Below are 22,670 nucleotides of genomic sequence, written 5' to 3'. Positions count from 1 at the left end.
AGCTGGCGGCTTTGTCTTGCCGTTCTCCTCATCTGGTTGTTCATAGGGATAAAGTGGTTCTGCGACCAAATCAGTCTTTTCTCCCTAAGGTGGTGTCGGATTTCCATCTTAAGGAGGATAATTGTGTTACCTTCGCTTTGTGCAAAGCCCAAGCATCCAAAGGAGTTTGCCTTGCATTCATTGGATGTGGTCCGGACGATCAGAGTTTACCTCTTGGCCACGGAGTCTTTTAGGAAGTCTGATTCTCTGTTTGTCTTGAGGGACCTCGGAAGGGTTCGGCTGCGTCCGCTGCAACCATTTCAAAATGGATCATACAGACTATTGTTCAGGCCTATGCACTCAAGGGTCAGGTGCCTCCCTTCCCTATGAGGGCACATTCTACTAGAGCTGTGAGTGCCTCTTGGGCTTTTCGCCATCAGGCTTCTGTGGCTCAGGTGTGCAAAGTGGCGACCTGGTTGTCTGTGCACACTTTCACAAAATTCTACAAGATTGATGTGATGGCATCCTCGGATTCTTCCTTTGGCCGCAAAGTTTTGAGCATGGCGGTTTTTTGAAGAGGTGTGTTTGTTCCTCTTCTTGGGGTGGATTTTGTTCTGAGGTTGGCTCCTGTTGAGCTTCTGTTGACCGGTTGGCTCGTTTTTTTTCTCTGGCCTTGTGAGCACGTTGTTGTTTACTTGGTAGCGTCTTTTCCCACCCTCACACCTGCACTGCTTTGGGACATCCCAATAGTGAAGAACATCTGAACGGGCTGCGACTGTCAGAGGATGTAAGAGATAATAGAATTTTTGTAAGAACTTACTGTAAAATTATTTTCTCTGAGTCCTCTGACAGTCGCAGACCCCGCCCCTCTATTTTGGGGTTGGTTGTCTTCCTGTACTGCTTGCTACAAAACTGTAGAGCAGCACTGACTGGCTAAGGGTAATGTCTAGAGGGACAGCCCCCTGAAGGTGGGTTTTTGTTTAACTCTTTTTATCAAGTTTTCACTGCCTAGCCTGCAGTGGGCACCATTACCCAATAGTGAAGAACATCTGTGTGTCGTTTGTGGTGCCTCAGGTCAGGTGGGGGGATTTTATGGGCAGGAGTAAGGATATAGAAAGTAGTAATATAATGATATTTATTAAAGAAACAGAAAAACACTTTATATACAAACACTTGGGTGTGAATGGGTAAAGGCCCATTGAGTGCCAGTGAAGAGAAGGTAGAGTGTGTTTACACGTGAAAATTTTGTGACTTCATTATTTTGAATGGGACAATCCTGCACTGTTGATCCCTGTATGAGGATAAGGACTGGTTCAGAGCAGGTGTCCAATCGGTAATCCGACGCGTTTCGGCCAAGGTTAGGCCTTTATCAAGGTTGTATCACCGATTCTATAATTATTAAGATATGATGTGTGAGTAACTCAGTAACACTATATATATACAGAGGCATTTTTCTTTTAATTAAAAATTTACATACACTTTTGTATCCAATTTCTTGTGAGTGTGTCTTCCCGAGATTTTCTTCAGGTGCTGCAGGAACTGTATGCTGTGTGGGATAGATGGATAATTTGAATATTGGGGCTGGAAAAAACCAGGGTAGAGTAATTGTAGTAAGTAGTTATATACTTAGGATTCAAGGTCCAATGGGGTCCAGGGTATCAGCTATATAGCAGTAAGACCCATCTGAAAAGATATTAATTCTTGTTTGGTGTTGGTTTTTTGTATATACCAGTCCGCATCAGTAGTGATTTTTACATAGTAGGTGACTTCCAGAAAGGAAAAAACGGCTGAAAAGGCCGTGGGTTCTGAGGTAGGAGATAGGTTCAAAGAAACTTCTCCTCCAAAGAAGACTTACAGTTAGTAGTGTTGTAGGGGTTAGACGTCCATCAGCAGCATAGAAACTCCAGGATGCTTCCTCTCCCTCGGTTGGAGAGAGACTGGGATTCCTGGAGCGTTCCCCGGCCTTAAGTAGGCTGTCACGCATGCGCATAAAGCGCTGTGTGAAGCCCTGTGACTGGATCCGTATGAGGTCAGTGGCGCGCCTGCGTACACGACGCGGCGCATCCCTTGACACCCTCCGGTCGTGCCACATAGGCCGCCGACACGAAAGAAGAAACCGAATGATCCTGTGGGGATCTGGAAGGATACCGAAGCATCGACCCTCGGTTCTATTTGCCCCGATCTCAAGGATTCGGGGCTTTCCGTGCCGGGAGCTCCTGAAGTTTTGGGAAAAGGCACCAAGACAGAGGATTTAACATAATGATATAAAGAATATTGTGCATAATAGAAAAAAAGTACATAAATACAAAAGTGGTGGTGATGCACGTTAGTGATCACCTAAGTCTCTATATTGCAATCAATAATTTAGCAGCAGAAAAATATATAGAAGCAAGAGGCACAGTGTGTGCCGGGGTAGGGCCTGAGAAGGAGATGTGAAGGGGAGAGGATCGTTATGTCAGGCATTCCAGGCATTCCAAATAGAGGATCATAAAATAAAGTAAAAAACAGTTTGATTGGTAGCCCAATCTACTTGATCCAATGAAAGTCTTATGTGTGTGGGAAAATGGAAAATCGGAGGTGGGGTGATGTTGGAGTAATGTAGGGAAACGAGGGGATTAGTCAGTTTTCCCTGATGAGAAGCCCTCCAGGAAAGGGCGGAAGCTTTGGGCTTCGTTAAGTCCTGGTGGGACTGTCGCTTTAAGTCTGGTGATCCAGCGCATTTCTAACTGCAGGAGGATCTTATTCCAATCACCTCCTCGTAACGGAATATGGATCCTATCGAGGGCCATGAAATTGACCTTAGGCATTTTGTATTTGTGGTGATGTGTGACATGTCTGCCAAGTGGAACGTAAAAATTGCCAACATGCATGGTTTGTAGGTGTTGGTTCACACGTTTCCCAAATTCTTGTCGGGTTTTCCCGATGTAGAAAGCCCCGCACTCGCAGGTCATTATGTAGACCACACCTCTGGTCTTACAGTTACAAAAGTGATTAGGTCTAAAGGCATCTCCATTCGGTAGGGTAGTGTCTATCGTTTGGCGGATGACATAAATATCAATAAATATCATTATATTACTACTTTCTATATCCTTACTCCTGCCCATAAAATCCCCCCACCTGACCTGAGGCACCACAAACGACACACAAATTGTTGGGATGGTGGCAGAAAACTACTAACTAACCTCCAATACAAGATCCACAACCCTTATCTTTCAACTAATACCCCAGATGGATAACACATCCACGCCCTCACGGATCTTTGGAATATTATTATAAAACAGCCCAAAATATTATTTGATCGCTGACCAGCAGAGCATCATAACCCACTCTTTCCAGGACAGGACGGCCCTCATTGTGGCTTTCCACCATAATTTAAGAAGAGCTTCCCTGCACCTGTTATAACTCATCCTTTTCCCTTTACAAATTAAGGATGACTGAAGAAGAAGCAAAGAATGTGGGGGACCTGATTGGGGATGAATGGGAGAGTCTCATGTCGGGCATCCAGACAAGCTTTAAAAATAAGGAGCAAACTGCTTCAGATATTCTAGCATTATTCAGATCTCTCCAAAAACATCTGGAGAGAAAGTCAGCTCTACACTGGCACATAAAAACCTTTGAACGCTACATAAGTGAGAAAATTAACCCCGTCGGCCTAAGGATCCAAATCTTTCCCACCATGGACAACATAACAGTTCAAATGAAAAAAGAATGGGAGGACCAATTAAACGAATGTTCTCGCAACTTGATGATTCTTCTACAAGAAGAATATTTAAGACAAATCAAAACACTGGACAACGACATCAAAAAATTATATAAACAACTGGGCCCCCTTAAGAAAGAGCAACTCTATAGCGAACAAGAGAATAAACTTAAATCCCACTTGGAAGAGTTTGGCAAAGAAATATTAAGGAAAAAAGAAAGAAAATATTGGCGGGATAAAAATGCTTTTGCACAAGGAAGGGCCTACAAATGGGCCAACCAACGACAAAATCGAAGAACACAATACGGTAAACCTCAAAACAGAACAGGACAACCATACTATTCATCTGACTCATCCTCATATGCATCTGGCTCCGAACAAAACAAAGAAAGGAGAAGAGAACAACACAAACTAACAGAACATCCACCTAGAATGGATGATGAAAACCAGAGAACCACAGGCCCCCAAGAAACCACTACTATACAAGACGAGCAAGCTACTCAGTCAGCAGACACGAATCAACCTGTTAAAACTCACCTTATCTTTACCAGATCTCAAGTGGACCCAAAACAACAGGTTTTTTTAGGGAAACCGAACACAAAACCTCCAAAGAAACTGAACCAATCAGAGAAAAAACTGGAGGAAGCCAGGGAAAAACGATAATCAACCTGTCATCATATACACTCTCAGATGAACAAAAGGAGGTCCTATCCTTAGGACTTTCCTTCTGTCCAACCACCAGCACTGATACCTTTGAAACCATTAAGGATATTCACCTCTTTGCGAGGAACTTATTATTTAAAACCTTTTATCAAAAACAACCACAACCAGCACAGAAAACAACCAACTTAACTGCGGCCGAATTTAGAGCCATTCGAGACCTCAACTTACTTCTCCAAGAGAGCGACCTTGATGAATGGGACGACCAAACCGAATTAGACTTAATGCATGACAGCGATAATGAAGAAACAGAAACATCCAATATACCATCCTTCAAAAAGAAATCAAGTAAATTTCCACCTCTCAATACCAACCCTGCCATCGCATTATTCGTGAGACAAACCACCAAAGAGATTGAACAGATAAAAAAGAAAAGACAGACCTCCAACCTTACCAACAAACAAAGGCAAGCCCTACAAGAATTAAAAGACAATGCCAACATTACCATAAAACCCTCAGACAAGGGTGGTAATATAGTGATCATGGACAATGAAAATTATAAAACCATGTGCCACAACATACTTGCTAATAAACAATGTTATAAACAAATTCTCCCTATAATGACGAAAACCTACGATGAGATTTTCTACTCCAAAGTAGATAAGGCATTCAACAAAGGTATCATTACCCAAACATTATGGGAATTCATTAGGACTACACATCCTAAAACACCGACACTATATGCATTACCAAAAATTCATAAAAACCCGCAGGAACCCCCCGGACGACCTATCATCTCCGGTAACGGCAGCATTACAGAATCCATCAGTAAGGTAATAGACAGACACCTACGTCCACACGTCCAAGAATTACCATCATATACTCAAGACACTCTCCATCTTCTGAGAATCCTGAATGATACTACCATACCGGAAGAATCATACCTGATCACTGTTGACGTAGAATCTTTATACAACAATATCCCACATACCAAAGGTCTAAAAACAGTTCAAAACACCTTACGCAGCCACAGCGAACATGACCAAAAATTCAACAATTTCATTGTTGAAATGCTAGAATTCATCTTGAACCACAATGTCTTTACATTCGGAGGGAACTACTACCTCCAAATATGTGGAGTAGCAATGGGGACCAGTTGCGCCCCCTCTTATGCAAATATCTTTTTAGGATCATGGGAACAGGACTTTTTATCAAAAGAAGAGAATAACATCTACTCGGAGAAAATCCTCATCTGGCAAAGGTATATTGACGACATATTGATTGTATGGAACGGACCAGAAAACATGATACCCGATTTACTCTCCAAAATGAACGCCAATGAACATAACATGTTCTTTACGATGACGTACAATAAATACCAGATCCCCTTCCTAGATACCCTTATATACAAAGAACCAACCGGCAAAATATCCACTACTTTATTCAGAAAGGATACAGCAGGAAACTCCATTTTACACGCTTCCAGTTTTGTCACGGAACCATGAACCAGACGTACAACAACAGATAAGTGAAAATGAGACAGCTTTATTGAAAAACAAGCTATAAAGCAAAAGTCCAAACGGATGGCGAAACCGATGCAGAGTCTTTGCGAAGCCAGGGGTCAGGAACCAGCAGGGTAGTCAGACGAAGCCAGGATCAGGAACCAACAGGGTAGTCAGACGAAGCCAGGATCAGGAACCAACAGGGTAGTCAGACGAAGCCAGGAACAGGAACCAGAAGTAGCAGCAGTCTTAGTAGCATGTGAACACAGGAGGACCAAGCAGGGAACTGAAGCCATAGACCTCCTATATATATGAGCTAGGCATCCAGCTCCTCCCAGTGGGAAGGAGGAGCCGCAGGGTGGGAGGCTACAAGAAACCCAGAAACCAAGATGGCCGCCAGCACATGTCAAACGAAGGAGAACAGCAAGAAGGTAAGACCATGACAGTACCTCCCCCTCAAGGGCCCCTCCTCCGCGGAGTAAAGAACGGTTTCTGAGGGAAGCGTGCGTGGAAGGCTCGGAGCAAGGCAGGAGCATGGACATCTGCGGAGGGAACCCAGGAACGCTCCTCTGGACCATAACCACGCCAATGAACCAAAAACTGCACCCGACCGCGGACCAGGCGTGAGTCCAGGATATTGCTCACCTCATACTCCTCACGATTGCCCACTCGGACCGGACGAGGTCGAGGAACCGAGGAAGTGAAACGATTACACACCAGAGGCTTCAACAGGGAGACATGAAACACGTTGGAGATCCGCATGCCAGGAGGAAGCGCAAGGGCATAGGCTACCGGGTTTACCCTGCGAAGCACTCGGAAAGGACCAACAAAGCGAGGCGCCAGCTTGGGAGTGGGCACTCGAAGGTTGAGGTTGCGGGTGGACAACCATACACGGTCTCCGGCCTGGTAGGAAGGAGCAGGCGCTCGTCTGCGATCAGCCTGGAGTCTCTGGCGCTGCGCAGAGACCTCAAGGGACTTCTGGATCTGTACCCAAGAAGCACGTAGGACGGAAAGGTGATCCTCCACAGCCGGAATATCCTGGGGAGAGAATACCTCCGGTAACACGGCAGGTTGGAACCCATAGTTGGCCATGAAGGGAGACGTCCCAGAGGAAGAGTTCACCGCCGTGTTCCTGGCAAACTCGGCCCAAGGCAGGAGGTCAACCCAATTGTCTTGGTGATCGGAGACATAGCAACGAAGGAATTGCTCCAAGGCCTGATTGGATCGTTCTGCGGCCCCATTGGACTGAGGGTGGTAGGCCGAGGAGAAGGAGAGATGAATCCCCAACTGGGAGCGAAAGGCGCGCCAGAACCTGGACACAAACTGACTCCCCCGATCCGACACAATCTCCTTGGGCAAACCGTGCAACCGGAAGACCTCCCTGGCAAAAATCGTGGCCAACTCCTGTGCAGAGGGTAACTTCTTGAGAGGAACACAGTGACACATTTTGGAAAACCGATCCACAATCATGAGAATGACCGTATGGCCTCGGGATGCAGGGAGGTCCACAATGAAATCCATCCCCAGGTGTGACCATGGGCGCTCCCCGGTGGCTAAGGGTTGCAGAAGGCCCAACGGAAGGTGCCGAGGGGACTTACTCTGGGCACAAACGGAGCATGCCGCTACATATGCGGCGATGTCGGAACGTAGGGAAGGCCACCAGAACAGACGTGAAACAGCCCAGGACAGCTGATTCTTTCCAGGATGCCCCGCGGTCTTGGAGTTATGGTAGGTTCGCAACAACCGAGTGCGCAACTCCTCAGGCACAAAACATCTGCCGTTGGGTCTCCCAGAGGGAGCACCAGATTGAGCCGCCAAAATCTGCTCACCCAGGGGAGAGGTCAGGCTGGTGCGAATGGCAGCCAGGATCTGATTCGGAGGTATGACCAAAGTCGGAATCGACTCCTCCCTGGACAGGTCGGAGTACTGCCGTGATAAGGCATCAGCCCTGATGTTCTTGGAACCGGGTAGGTAGGAGACCACGTAATTAAAACGTGACAAGAACAGAGCCCATCTGGCCTGACGTGGTGTCAATCTCTTGGCCTCAGAGAGGTAGGTCAGATTCTTGTGGTCCGTCAGGATGAGGACCGGAACCACCGAACCCTCGAGCAAGTGCCTCCATTCTTTAAGAGCCTGCACGATGGCCAATAACTCCCTGTCACCAATCTGGTAGTTGCACTCCGCGGAAGACAGTTTCCTGGAGTAAAACCCACAAGGAAGCAGAGGGCCCTCTGGTGTTCTACGCTGAGACAGAAGGGCGCCTACTCCCGTCTCAGACGCGTCCACCTCGAGGACAAAGGGCAACCCAGGGTTGGGATGCGACAGAATCGGAGCCGACACAAAGGCGGACTTTAGAGCCTCAAAAGCTCGGATGGCCTCGGGCGGCCAGACCTGGGAATTACTGCCCTTCCTGGTCAGATCCGTGAGAGGCTTGGCTAGCATGGAAAAGTCCCTGATGAACTTCCGATAATAATTGGCGAAGCCCAAAAAGCGCTGCAGGGAGCGAAGACCACTGGGCTGGGGCCACTGTAAGACAGCCGAAACCTTCTCAGGATCCATGGAGAACCCCTCAGCGGAAATGATGTAACCTAAGAAGGTTACCTGGGATCGGTGAAATTCGCATTTCTCAAGCTTACCGAACAGCTTGTTCTCTCGTAACCGTTGCAACACTCGTTTGACATCCAGAATGTGGGTCTCCATGGACTCAGAATATACCAAGATGTCATCCAGGTAGACCACCACACACTGCTGCAACAGGTCACGGAAAACATCGTTGATGAATTCCTGAAAGACTGCGGGCGCATTGCACAGCCCAAAGGGCATAACCAAGGATTCATAATGACCGGTCCTGGTGTTAAACGCGGTCTTCCACTCATCGCCCGCCTTGATCCTTACGAGGTTATATGCCGCCCTCAGGTCGAGTTTGGTAAAGACCGTGGCCCCTTTAAGGCGATCGAACAGCTCGGAAATCAAGGGTATCGGGTAAGCGTTCTTGATCGTGATGCGATTGAGACCCCTGTAATCGATGCAAGGCCTCAACTCACCGCCCTTCTTTTTCACAAAGAAAAATCCAGCCCCTGCCGGGGACGAGGATTTGCGAATGTGTCCACGTGAAAGCGCCTCCCTCACGTACTCCTCCATGGCCTCATTCTCCGCTACCGACAGTGGATAGACTTTGCCACGAGGAGGAACGGCACCAGATTGTAACTCGATGGCACAATCGTATGGGCGGTGCGGAGGTAGGGCAACCGCGCGCACCTTATCGAATACATCCCGGTACTCCTCGTATTCAGGGGGCAACAGAGAGTCCGAGGAAGTACACAGCAACTTGACAGGCCCATGGATGCAACTAGTCCCACACTGCGGTGACCACGAGAGGATCTCGGCCGATCTCCAATCAAAAATCGGATTATGCTTCTGGAGCCAGGGGTACCCCAAGACCACCGAGTAGTGTGGAGACGAAATAACCTGGAAGCAGACCGACTCTCTGTGGACGGCACCAATGGCTAACCCCACTGGAAGGGTCTCATGAGTCACGTGTGGCGGCAGAAGGGGTCTGCCGTCTATCGCCTCAAGAGCCAGAGGAGAACCTCGAGCCTGCAGAGGAATGGAATTGGCGGCAACGAACACACTATCAATGAACAAACCACCAGCACCAGAGTCCACCAACGCCTGGGTCGTCACCGAGCCCCCGACACAGGAAAGGACAACAGTGATCAGTGGTTTGTCAACACGGGAAACCGGGGACGAGGAGACTCCACCCAAGATCTGCCCCCGACAGGATCTCAGGTGCGAGCGTTTCCCTGGACGGTTCGGACATGCCAACCGAAAATGCCCACCGAGACCACAGTACATGCATCGGCCCTCGCGTCTCCGGAGTACCCTCTCCCCCTCGGACAGGCGAGCAAACCCCAGCTGCATGGGTGCACCCCCAGACAAGTCATCCCCAGGAGGCGTGGGAGGAGAGGGAGGCACGGGTGGGACAACAAAGGTAGGCGCCAATCTGTTAGGAGGCCTCCGCAGACTCTCCTTAAAGGAAGGTCTCTCCCTGAGTCTGGTGTCAATCAAAATCAGGAAAGAAATAAGAGACTCGAGCTCCACTGGTAGGTCCTTAGCTGCAACCTCATCCTTCAAGGCATCCGAGAGACCATGAGAGAAAGCAGCGACCAGAGCCTCATTATTCCAGCCCACCTCTGCTGCCAGGGTACGAAACTCAATGGCGTATTCAGCTACGGATCGTGAACCCTGTCTGATGGACATAAGGAGCTTCGCAGCAGAGGCAGCACGAGCCGGCACATCGAATACCTTCCGAAGAGAAGCAACAAAACCGGAAAACTCGGCAACCACCGGATTGTTGTTCTCCCATAAAGGGCTGGCCCAGGCCAAGGCCTTGTCCGAGAGCAGCGAGATTAAGAAGCCCACCTTTGATCTCTCAGTAGGAAAGGCATGTGGCAGCAACTCGAAATAAATGCCCACCTGGTTAAGGAAACCTCGGCACTGAGTTGGCTCTCCCCCAAAGCGCTGTGGAAGGGGGGCAGAACCGGACATACCCCGAAACACCGCGGGCATAACAACAGGTGTCGGGGTAGACTCTGGCGCAACAACCGGAGCGGCAGTAGGAGCGGACCCAGGAGCGACAACCGACCCATCGGCAACGGGAGCGAAATGAACCGTGCGTTCAAGCAGGGTTTGCAACGCCACGGCGAACTGACCCAACAGGTGATCCTGCTGATCAAGTCTGGCAACCAGCGTGGGTAGTGAGGATGGCCCTGTACCGTCAGAATTCGTGGCCTGTGGTACCGTGCGTTCAAGCAGGGTTTGCAACGCCACGGCGAACCGACCCAACAGGTGATCCTGCTGATCAAGTCTGGCAACCAGCGTGGGTAGCGAGGATGGCCCTGTACCGTCAGAATTCATGGCTTGGTCCTAATGTCACGGAACCATGAACCAGACGTACAACAACAGATAAGTGAAAATGAGACAGCTTTATTGAAAAACAAGCTATAAAGCAAAAGTCCAAACGGATGGCGAAACCGATGCAGAGTCTTTGCGAAGCCAGGGGTCAGGAACCAGCAGGGTAGTCAGACGAAGCCAGGATCAGGAACCAACAGGGTAGTCAGACGAAGCCAGGATCAGGAACCAACAGGGTAGTCAGACGAAGCCAGGAACAGGAACCAGAAGTAGCAGCAGTCTTAGTAGCATGTGAACACAGGAGGACCAAGCAGGGAACTGAAGCCATAGACCTCCTATATATATGAGCTAGGCATCCAGCTCCTCCCAGTGGGAAGGAGGAGCCGCAGGGTGGGAGGCTACAAGAAACCCAGAAACCAAGATGGCCGCCAGCACATGTCAAACGAAGGAGAACAGCAAGAAGGTAAGACCATGACAAGTTTTCACCCACAACCACTCATCAAATCGATACCTTACAGCCAGTACCTACGATTAAAAAGAAACTGCTCAGACCAAACCAAATTTCTATTAGAAGCCAATGCCCTAACAACCAGACTGCTCCAGAGAGGCTATACCAAGACCTCACTCAGAAAGGCTTTCAACCGTGCCAACCTGACTAACAGAGAAACACTCCTTTTCAAAAATAAAGAACCTACGAGTCAAGAACCCACCACTCGGATCATCATCCGATTCACCAATGAACACAAACAAATAAAAAACATTCTCACAAAACATTGGTCTATTCTCACTGAGGAACTGAACATCTCCAAACTGATACCAAAACGCCCTCCTATTACTTTTAGGAAGGCAGGATCGCTACAACAAAAACTAGTTCACAGTGAACACAAAGAGGGGTCCAGAAAAGACCCGTGCAAAACAAAGGGGACTTTCCCATGTGGGAGTTGCGCCCAATGTCATGTCATCCGCCAAACGATAGACACTACCCTACCGAATGGAGATGCCTTTAGACCTAATCACTTTTGTAACTGTAAGACCAGAGGTGTGGTCTACATAATGACCTGCGAGTGCGGGGCTTTCTACATCGGGAAAACCCGACAAGAATTTGGGAAACGTGTGAACCAACACCTACAAACCATGCATGTTGGCAATTTTTACGTTCCACTTGGCAGACATGTCACACATCACCACAAATACAAAATGCCTAAGGTCAATTTCATGGCCCTCGATAGGATCCATATTCCGTTACGAGGAGGTGATTGGAATAAGATCCTCCTGCAGTTAGAAATGCGCTGGATCACCAGACTTAAAGCGACAGTCCCACCAGGACTTAACGAAGCCCAAAGCTTCCGCCCTTTCCTGGAGGGCTTCTCATCAGGGAAAACTGACTAATCCCCTCGTTTCCCTACATTACTCCAACATCACCCCACCTCCGATTTTCCATTTCCCCACACACATAAGACTTTCATTGGATCAAGTAGATTGGGCTACCAATCAAACTGTTTTTTACTTTATTTTATGATCCTCTATTTGGAATGCCTGGAATGCCTGACATAACGATCCTCTCCCCTTCACATCTCCTTCTCAGGCCCTACCCCGGCACACACTGTGCCTCTTGCTTCTATATATTTTTCTGCTGCTAAATTATTGATTGCAATATAGAGACTTAGGTGATCACTAACGTGCATCACCACCACTTTTGTATTTATGTACTTTTTTTCTATTATGCACAATATTCTTTATATCATTATGTTAAATCCTCTGTCTTGGTGCCTTTTCCCAAAACTTCAGGAGCTCCCGGCACGGAAAGCCCCGAATCCTTGAGATCGGGGCAAATAGAACCGAGGGTCGATGCTCTGGACCCCATTGGACCTTGAATCCTAAGTATATAACTACTTACTACAATTACTCTACCCTGGTTTTTTCCAGCCCCAATATTCAAATTATCCATCTATCCCACACAGCATACAGTTCCTGCAGCACCTGAAGAAAATCTCGGGAAGACACACTCACAAGAAATTGGATACAAAAGTGTATGTAAATTTTTAATTAAAAGAAAAATGCCTCTGTATATATATAGTGTTACTGAGTTACTCACACATCATATCTTAATAATTATAGAATCGGTGATACAACCTTGATAAAGGCGTAACCTTGGCCGAAACGCGTCGGATTACCGATTGGACACCTGCTCTGAACCAGTCCCTATACTCATACAGGGATCAACAGTGCAGGATTGTCCCATTCAAAATAATGAAGTCACAAAATTTTCACGTGTAAACACACTCTACCTTCTCTTCACTGGCACTCAATGGGCCTTTACCCATTCACACCCAAGTGTTTGTATATAAAGTGTTTTTCTGTTTCTTTAATAAATATCATTATATTACTACTTTCTATATCCTTACTCCTGCCCATAAAATCCCCCCACCTGACCTGAGGCACCACAAACGACACACAAATTGTTGGGATGGTGGCAGAAAACTACTAACTAACCTCCAATGCAAGATCCACAACCCTTATCAGTGAAGAACATCTGAACGGTCTGCCACTGTCAGAGGACTCAGAGAAAATAATTTTACAGTAAGTTCTTACAAAATTATATTATTGCTACAGAAACAAGGGAAAAAAATAATAACTTTAAGCACAGCACTGCATAGCACAATCGAAAAAAAGGATACCTGTCTCGACAGCATGCAGAAGATTACATTTTATGGAGATATCATGTCATAATGATCAGTAGATTCGGAAATGTAACTAACCTATAATAAGAAGCAGCATGCCCATTTAAATACTAATAAAAATATAAATAATAAAATAAATAAATAAATAAAAAGGAACTTAACTCCTCCCCCTGCTGTTTTTATCTGTCGCCTTGTCGCCTTAATACCTGTTATGCAGCATCCTCGATTAAATCCCATGCCGCCATCTTCTACTCTAACGTTATCAGGAGCTTGGCTGTCTCTTCTGGGTTCAGGGGCAGCCAGCCCCTGATGATACACGCAGCACCACCCACTGGCCACTTTGTATCTCTGCTCCTGAAGCCTCCTGGAATATGAAACAGGGATATCCCAGGAGCTGCAGGAGCAGAACATATCATTATTGCCTGGGCCAAAGGGCCATATTAGAAAAATTTTAACCGCTTGCCGACCTCCGCAAGTACATATACTGCGGCGGTCAGCCCCGGCCAGGCAAAGTGACGTATGGGTACGTCACTAGCCTGTGAGCCAATGGCGGGCGCGCGCTCCTGCCCCAGGTCGTTCCCTGACATGTCTGCGCGTGTGACCGCCGGACCCGATGTCCGCCGGTCACTCGCGATCGTCCGCCGTGAAGGGAGAAAGGCAGGCGGCTAATGTAAACAAAGCCGCCTGTCATTCTTCCCTGTGTAACAGCAGAGATCTAACGGTCCTGCTATGTAGGACCGTTGATCTCTGCTGTTACATGTAAAGCCACATCCCTGCACAGTTAGAAACATGCCCCTAGGGACACACTTAATCCCCAATAAAGTTAACCCTTTCCCTGCCAGTGTCATTTTTACAGTAACAGTGCATATGTATAGCACTGATTACTGTAGTAATGTCACTGGTAACCCCAAAAGTGTCAAAAATGTCAGTCAAGGGTCCGATCTGTCCGCCGCAATGTCGCAGTCCCGCAAAAAAAATCACAGATCGCCGCCATTACTCGTTAAAAAAAAAACAACATAAATGACAAAAATCTTTCCCTTAGTTAGTAAACGCAATAACTTTTGCGCAAACCAATCAAAATACGCTTATAGTGATTTTTTTTACCAAATATATGTAGCAGAAAACAAATTGGCCAAAAATGTTAAAAAATTTAGATTTTTCCTTTTTTTTGGAGGGGGAATTTCATATAAAAAAATGTGAAAAATATTGTTATTTTTGCAAAATTGTCGCTCTTTTTTTGTTTATAGCGCATGATCAAAAAATCGCACAGGTGATCAAATACCACAAAAAGAAAGCTCTATTTGTGGGAAAAAAAAGACGTCAAATTAGTTTAGGTACAGAGTCACATGACCGCGCAATTGTCCATTAAAGTCACGCAGTGCCGAATCGCAAAATAGGGCCTGGTCAGGAAGGGGGTAAAATCTTCCGGGGCTTAAGTGGTTAACAAAAAAAAAAAAACAGTTTGGCATTTTTAACTTGTAGGGGGAAGGGAGGTGCAGGGGGGAAAAGAGGATTTTTAGAGTGAAGGAATATAAATGGCAAGTGTGTTTTAAAAATGCAACAAATGATACCTAAATCTTCTTCATGAATATTTACACAGGGGATGTAGCCTGCTAGGAATTTTAAAGTATACATAAAGCCAAAAGGATTGTGTTTTTTTTTTTAAAAAGTAGGTAAAGGTTTCTCTTCCTTTTGTGTCTTTGGGACAGGAAGTCAAAGAATTATCGCTAGTAGGGACACGTACAACAAAAAAAAAAATAAAGATTTAAAGTGGTGGTAAAGGCACAAGGTTTTTTTTTAACTTCATGCATTCTTTGCATGAAGGTAAAAAACCTTCTGTGTGCAGGAGCCTCTATTACTTACCTGAGCCTCCTCTCGATCCAGCGATGTTCATGAGAGCCTTGCCTCTCTGGGGACTCACACTCCTGATTGGCTTTTGCAAGCAATGGGAGCCATTGGCTCTAGCTGCTGTCAGTCACAGGTGAGTTGGGAACTTGCCTGCTTGGGTGCCCCCAGAGCAGGCTACTTGCTCTGGGGGAACCTGGCAGAAGGGAGGAGCCAGGAGTGCCCCGAGAAGAGGAGGATCCACGCTGCTCTGTGCAAAGGCTTTAATATCACTTCAACTATTCCCTACCTTCTTACCAAAACTGAAAAAAAATCTGCTTTAAATGACTTCCAGGTTATGGTATATCTAGCTTTGGTAATTAAGGACATTCAACTGGACTTGTTCTGTAGTGTTAAACTTTGCAGAACAAGTCTAGCTGAATGTAACTAACTACTACTAGATTTAGCTTGAGATATACTTTAATTATCATGGTACCCAACATTTTCAGCTGACAAAATGCAAAAAACGTAATCAAGGATCATAACAAAGACTCTAGAGTTGTATTTTTTGTTAATTTCTAATAGCTAATTATTTAAAGTGGAGTTCCGGGCACAAAAACATTTTTTCAATGAAAATACCCCCGAGACAGTCAGGGCTAGTACATTCCACAATGGCTAGCCTCTGATCTGTCCCGGTTCGCACTTACCTGCAAGAAGAAATACTCACTTTTAAAATTTCTTCTCCAGTGTTGCCATCTCTGTTGTGGGCAGCTGAAGCCAGCGCGATCCTCTTCTGCGTCCTCTTCCGTGTCCTCTTCATCCCAGAATGCACCTGCACTGGCCCCTCTCGTCACTTCCGGTGTGGGGCCGCATTCCTCCACAGCTTCTGGGCATGCTCAGAAGCTGTTTAGCAAGGAATGCAGCATCGCTCCGGAAGTGACGAGCGGGGCCGGTACCATCGCATTGATTCCTGGGAGCGATGACATTCAGCTCCCAGGAATCATTGCAAACCGGAAGTGACGGCGCGGGCCGCGGCCGCCGAGAGAGGAAGTGGAAGAAAGGTGAGTATATCTTTCTACAATAACAAGGTAAGTAAAAAAAATAAATAAATCCTAACTATCCATTTCTGTTTCAGGTGAGGAAAAGCAAGCGGATGGCCACAAAATCGATCATGTCGATTTTGTGGCCGGAACTCCGCCTTAATAGCGCATTTCTTATAGCTAATTTATAATAACTGGCCATGTACTACGCAGTCTAATTTGTCAAAACTATGTAATAAATGGTCAAATCTAAATAATCCATTCCATTTGCATATATTCAGACCAGCCCTTAGACTACATAATTGATGGTAGATCTGAAGGATTGAATAGAGCATGGTCAACTGTAGAAGAGCCTACTAGGGCTGGCAGGCTGCCAAGATCTGCTGTCATAGGAAAACACAATGCCTGTATTGGGAACTTTGAAAATTAATTTCTCAACAACATTACAGTTACAGAGATGAATAAAGGGCTGTTTGAAAGTGCTTTTACGGCTTGTTTAGAATTTGTAAACAAACACAGAATATAGCTCACTGAATGCGGGCAAATAAAACTCATCTCACTTTTAGTAAAATTGTTCTTCACAACACACACCCCAGACCCCACCCTTAGTATAACCACCCATGCATAATACTTTCAGCCTCTGTCCAAAAATGAGGTCTACTTTGCTTGTAAGTAGTTCCAGCTGGGTCATACATGAACTGAGCATGGCTGTTGCTTATACTATAAATTCTTATGGATATACTAATACTCCTAGGGGTGGCTATGATCCTTAAGAGTACAGTACCATCCATGGGAACTAATATGGTGTGTGGAGGGGGCATAACCCAGCTGTGACTATTTAATAGCAAAAGCTTTGAGGAACTGGGCCCGGATGAAGATCTTAGAGCGGCGCTGAAGGAAAGCATTTTATACTTGTGGTTAGGGGTAAGGGAATTGTAAAGAACAGCGTCACTTAAAGACAATTACACTGTTTTTATGATAGCTTTGGCAGTTCAGCAATTGAGTTTACTTGTAAGCAGGAGCTATTCAACCACTTGAAGTTACAGAAAATGCTTAATTTTTCATACACATGTTAAAATCTGCATTTTTTTGATAGAAAACGAATTAAAACCCCCAAGCAATTATATTTTTTTCCGAAAGCAGAGTCCCAGTAGAATAAAATGGTGGCTGTTGCTATTTTGTTTTTGTCCCATGGTATTTTCTCAACGGTTTTTAGTTTTTAAATTCACTGAAAACATATTATAATACCTACGGTGTGGTAAAATATAAAAAGATGGAGCTGTGGCGAGTAAAAAGACATGAAACATGTAAAGCTTTATGACTGCACATCCCCCTTAATTGGCAAAAACGACAGTAACCAAAATTGTCCATAGGCAACGTTTTAAAGGTAACCGTGAATTACGGCTCTAGAACTATTCCTCTCACATGATTTTTGTGGTGATATCTCATGGCACAATTGCTGTTTACATACAGTACATGTGCACACCTACATGCATGTTGCAGGGTTGCTTTTACATTTTTTACATTTATTTTGTTATTATAATTTAATTGTTTAACACCTCTGTTTTTCCAGTTTAGCTTTTTTTGCTTTCACAAGGAGCTAACAAGCCCCCTATGTGACAGCACTGGCAGGTGACAGGTTGTCTTTATCGAGTCATCAGGGGTTTATAAGACCTCCATTACAGCTAATCAAGCAAAGCAAATTAAGCAAATTAGCTGGTTCCTGGGCCACAGAAGCTGCGGAATGACAGCTCTGAACCAGGTCCTCCTAATAAAGTTTACTGTAATCCGTGGCTCACTGGAAGAAAAGGAGAGCTCAGAGAACACAGCGCGCAATGGCCGTGAGCTTATTTTAACTTGAAGTCCAGGCCATTTATTTACAGCCTATAGATGAATAGTGATTAAATAAAGGAAGCATAATAATTTATTAGTTTAATATATACCCTGTATTGAACTCTTTTATTTTACAATGCTTTCATGGTCTGTAGATCCCTATTTAAATAGGACTTGTATTCTTTTGTGTGTTTGCTTCAAAATATGGTTATGGAGCAGTGACTGTCAAAGAGCAAAGTTCAAAGTCAGGCTCAGGATTAAAAAAGAAAGGTTTTTACTAGACATAATACAGTTTGCGTTAGGCCAAATTTCAGGACACAGTGAAATACATACAGTCCCACAATCTAAAACTTTGTCTTACCTGGTATTGTTGGCCAGTACAAAGAATGAGATGGTCATAAGGCACTTTTCTGTCCTTGGAAACAATCACAAACTTGGCAGCTCTGTCTATGCCAGTCATTTTACCAACCACAACATTAACCCAGGATCGAAGTGACATCAGTGCGTAATCTTTATCATTATAACAGTGGCTGGGAAGAGAGAAAAGCTGTAAATGACATTTTAGCAGCTGACAGCAGGCATTAATTAGACATCTGCTGATATCGTAGAGGGCCTCTAGTGGTTTAAGCCTGTTGTCTTCACTGAGCGTTCCAAAAGCCTATAGAAAGAGCTTGTTCATAATTCTGCCCTGTGTGGAATAACTGACAGATGTGAAATAAAACAGTCAATCCCTCAAATAAGGACACATGCAGAAATATTTCCTATGCCTACTGATTTCTGATGGCTTTTTATAGAGATTTAAATCCCTTTTAGTTGTAACATTTTGATTTTGTAACACTGATTATTATACACAAATGCTAACAAGTTACCGTATTTTCACAAATTTTGTTTTGCTAAGAAGTTACTTTGGCCTAATTTCAATGGGTCCTAATAAACCATTTTAGGGCTAGCATGCATGGGATTTTGAGATCAGTTGAGGTCACAGTGTTTAATTTCTTCTGTAGTTTATGATGACCGCCACATTAAAGACTGATTAGGACTTATGTCAGGTTTTTATTGCTGTCTCTGTCCCTTCACTATTTGTCCTGGTGACCATTATCACTAAAAGTAAAAGAAAATTCCAAATTTTGAGTGGTCCCCAGAACAGGATAGGAGGGGAATTTTTCCAGTGGGGACATTCGTTGTGGTAACCCCGGTGATAGGGGGTTTAAGTCTCCCCTATTCTATCCAAAAGAAGAACTTATGTTTGCTGTGCTTAGCTCCCTCACTGGCGCTTTCATCTTTGCTTGATCCTTTTCTGGGTTTACTGTCTTTGGCCACACAGATGAGAAAACTTCCACACATGTATGGAAGTTAGTTCATCCAAGCATCAAGGTATAAATGGGGGTCAGCAGAGATGAGCTCAGGAGTGATCAGGTCCTAGTCTGAACCCACCTGAGCTATCTTGCCCAGAAGCTGTCACTGCACCCTGCCAATCATAAGTGGCCAAGACATTTCCCACCCCACACATACACACACCCCTTTTGTATGTTCGGCTGTGGGGTGGGGAATGCCTTGACTGCTTACAATTGGGTGTGCAGTGACAGCTTCCTGGTGGAATAGCCAAGGTAGGTTTAGACTGGGGTGCAAACACGCCTGCGCTCATTCCTAGTAGTCAGTGACCTGAGTATGTAGCTGTCCTCCAATTGTCTCTGTCTGACAATTTTGCCACACATACTGATTTACTAATGGAGGTAAAAATGTACATACAAGAAAAAAAAAGAGTGAACATTTACTTCAACTGTCTAATTACATGAAAATAAAGTTATTGTTTATTTAGTTGCACATGATTGGATAACTGATGGGAATCCTCCCTTTTTTGTATGAACATTCTCAACCCCTCTATTAAATTTGCTTGTATATGTCTAATAAAAGTATGCTAGCAGCAAGTATTTGGTATTTTACACAGTATATTAGGGACTGGCCAGGGAAGGTTCACTTTGACACAACTGACCAGCTTGAATATGTATTGCAATATATGCCATACAAGAATCCCTGGCTAAAAAAATTATATATATATATATATATATATATATATATACATATATATATGTATATAAAAATCCAGAAGGATTGCTGCATAAAAGAGTAATTTTAATCCAAGTCTAAAACCACATAGTATTGACAGTCTTCATGGTGACAGTTTCAGGCTTGTATTGATAACGCCGTTCTTCAAATTGAATACATGTACTGGTATGTATTCAGTTTGAAGAAGGGCGTTATCGATACAAGCCCGAAACTGTTATCATTAATACTGTCGATATTATGAAATTTTATACTTGGATTAAAATTACTCTTTTGTGCATTCCTCTGGATTTTTTTTTCTACATATGACCTGTGGGAAGGCCTGATTGCACATATTTCTATCACCACTGTGCACCTCACTCCTTGGTTTATATATATATATATATATATATATATATATATATATATATATATATATACTATTTGGGTTTGAGCACAGGCTCCTCTACATTTACGTTCCTGGTCTACTTACCTGCTGGATAAAAATGCTGTGTTCATACAAGTGGAAGAGGGGTTGTTTCCAGGAAGGCCATGGGTTGAAATGAGAGTGATATTGTTGAACTTGAGATGTGGGCTAAAAAAATAAAACATGCATTCAATTAACTAATACTTTTAGAAAATGTAAACCTGCAACAAATCTAAACAATTCAAACTGAGGATATGATAAAAATAAATAAATCTGTAAACAGAGGTTACCTTCAGTGCAAATTGCATATCAAAATAATCAGTAAATTAAAACATATGGACAGCTAAAGTTATGTTCTTATTCTATATTCTTAACACACAGGTTCCTTTCACACGATAGGACTGATCAGGTCTGCCTGACTGTTTTTCAGGCAGACCCGATCGGCCACCAATTGACATCTATGGGGAGGCAGATGTCAGCGCACATGTGCCCGCTGACACCCGCCTGTTATCCAATCCAACAAGATCCACTGAAAACAGACATATGGCGATAACGGGTCAGATAGGATGGGATTGGATGAAAATGAACTGGCTTTCCGTTTTCATCCAATCTCCCCTTAGAGCAGAGTCGGACCTGTCATTCACCTGCTCAGTGGGGATCAGCAGATCTACTGATCACTTTGACACATAATTTTCACTGAAGATAATCTTTCCTTATGCATTTATTCATGTTTAGATTGAATTGGTCGTTATTTTAACAGTTCTATAATCATAAATCAATCATCACTATACATTATTTGGTAATGTTATTGTTTCATATACAGTACTGTGCTAAAGTCTTGGGTAGGTATGAAAAATGCTGTAAATCAAGAATTCTTTCAAAAATAGAAATGTTAATATATTATTTTTTATAAAACAACAAAATAGAATTTAAATGGACAAAAGATAAATACAAATAAAAAAATATACGGGGTCTGACCACCTTTTGCCTTCAAAACATCATCAATTCTGCTATTCTCCTGCTGCCATTTTTCTGAACACCAGTTCCTATGTTTTCATGCATAGGACATGGAAACAAGGTTAAGCAACCTAACTATGCACAAACACATAGGAACTGGGGTACAGAAACATGGCGGAAGAAGCTTTGGACTAATGAGTCCACATTTAATGCATTTGGCTGTAGCAGCAAGTGTCCTGCACGGATGAGTCAATATTTGAAATATTTGGCTGTAGCAGGAGGCAGGTTGGTCACAACCATGTTGGAGAGCGATACAATAATAAGTGTATACAGGCAACAGTGAAGGATGATGGAGGTTCCTTGCAAGTTTGGGGCTACATCTCTGCAAATGGAGTTGGAGATTTGGTCAGGATCAATGGTGTCTTCAATGTTGGGAAATTCAAGCAGATACTTATCCACCATGCCATACTATCAAGGAGGCATGTGATTGGCCCCAAAATTCTTCTGCAGGATGAACCCAGACATGCAGCCAATGCCATTAAGAACTATCTTCAGTGTAAAGAAGAACAAGGAATCCTGGAAGTGATGGTTTGGCCCCCACAGAACCCTGATCTTAACATAATCAAGTCTGTCTGAGGTTTCCATGAAGAAGGAACATCCACAGAAGACATGTGGTTAGTTCTCCAAGATGTTTTGAACAACCTACCTGTCAAGTTCCATGAAAAATATAATACTGTATATATAAATATATAGATAGATAGATATATAGTATCTCACAAAAGTGAGTACACCCCTCATATTTTTGTAAATATTTTTTTTTATATCTTTTAATGTGACAACACTGAAGAAATTACACTTTGCTACAATGTAAAGTAGTGAGTGCACAGCTTATATAACAGTGTAAATTAGCTGTCCCCTCAAAATAACTCAACAAACAACCAATAATGTCTAAATGGCTGGCAACAAAAGTGAGTCCATCCAAATGTCCAAAATATCCAAAATGGGCTCAAAGTGTCAATATTTTGTGTGGTCACCATCATTTTCCAGCACTACCTTAACCCTCTTGAGCATGGAGTTCACCAGAGCTTCGCAGGTTGCCACTGGAGTCCTCTT

At 44.3% G+C, this 22,670-nt stretch overlaps 1 protein-coding gene across 1 annotated transcript in view; it reads right to left on the bottom strand.

The window, feature by feature from the left end:
- Positions 1–22,670, bottom strand: part of CFAP61 (cilia and flagella associated protein 61) — a 612,448-nt gene that overhangs the window by 261,029 nt on the left and 328,749 nt on the right. The window contains 2 exon segments of the mRNA XM_082249457.1: positions 18,492–18,660; positions 20,667–20,768. Of these exon segments, the coding sequence (XP_082105583.1) occupies positions 18,492–18,660; positions 20,667–20,768 (271 nt within the window).

Source organism: Pelophylax lessonae, assembly GCF_965119305.1.
Source record: "Pelophylax lessonae genome assembly, chromosome: 3".
NCBI classification, from domain to species: domain Eukaryota; kingdom Metazoa; phylum Chordata; class Amphibia; order Anura; family Ranidae; genus Pelophylax; species Pelophylax lessonae.
Note: the sequence above shows the minus strand (reverse complement) of the source record. Positions and strands in the feature narration are given on the sequence as shown.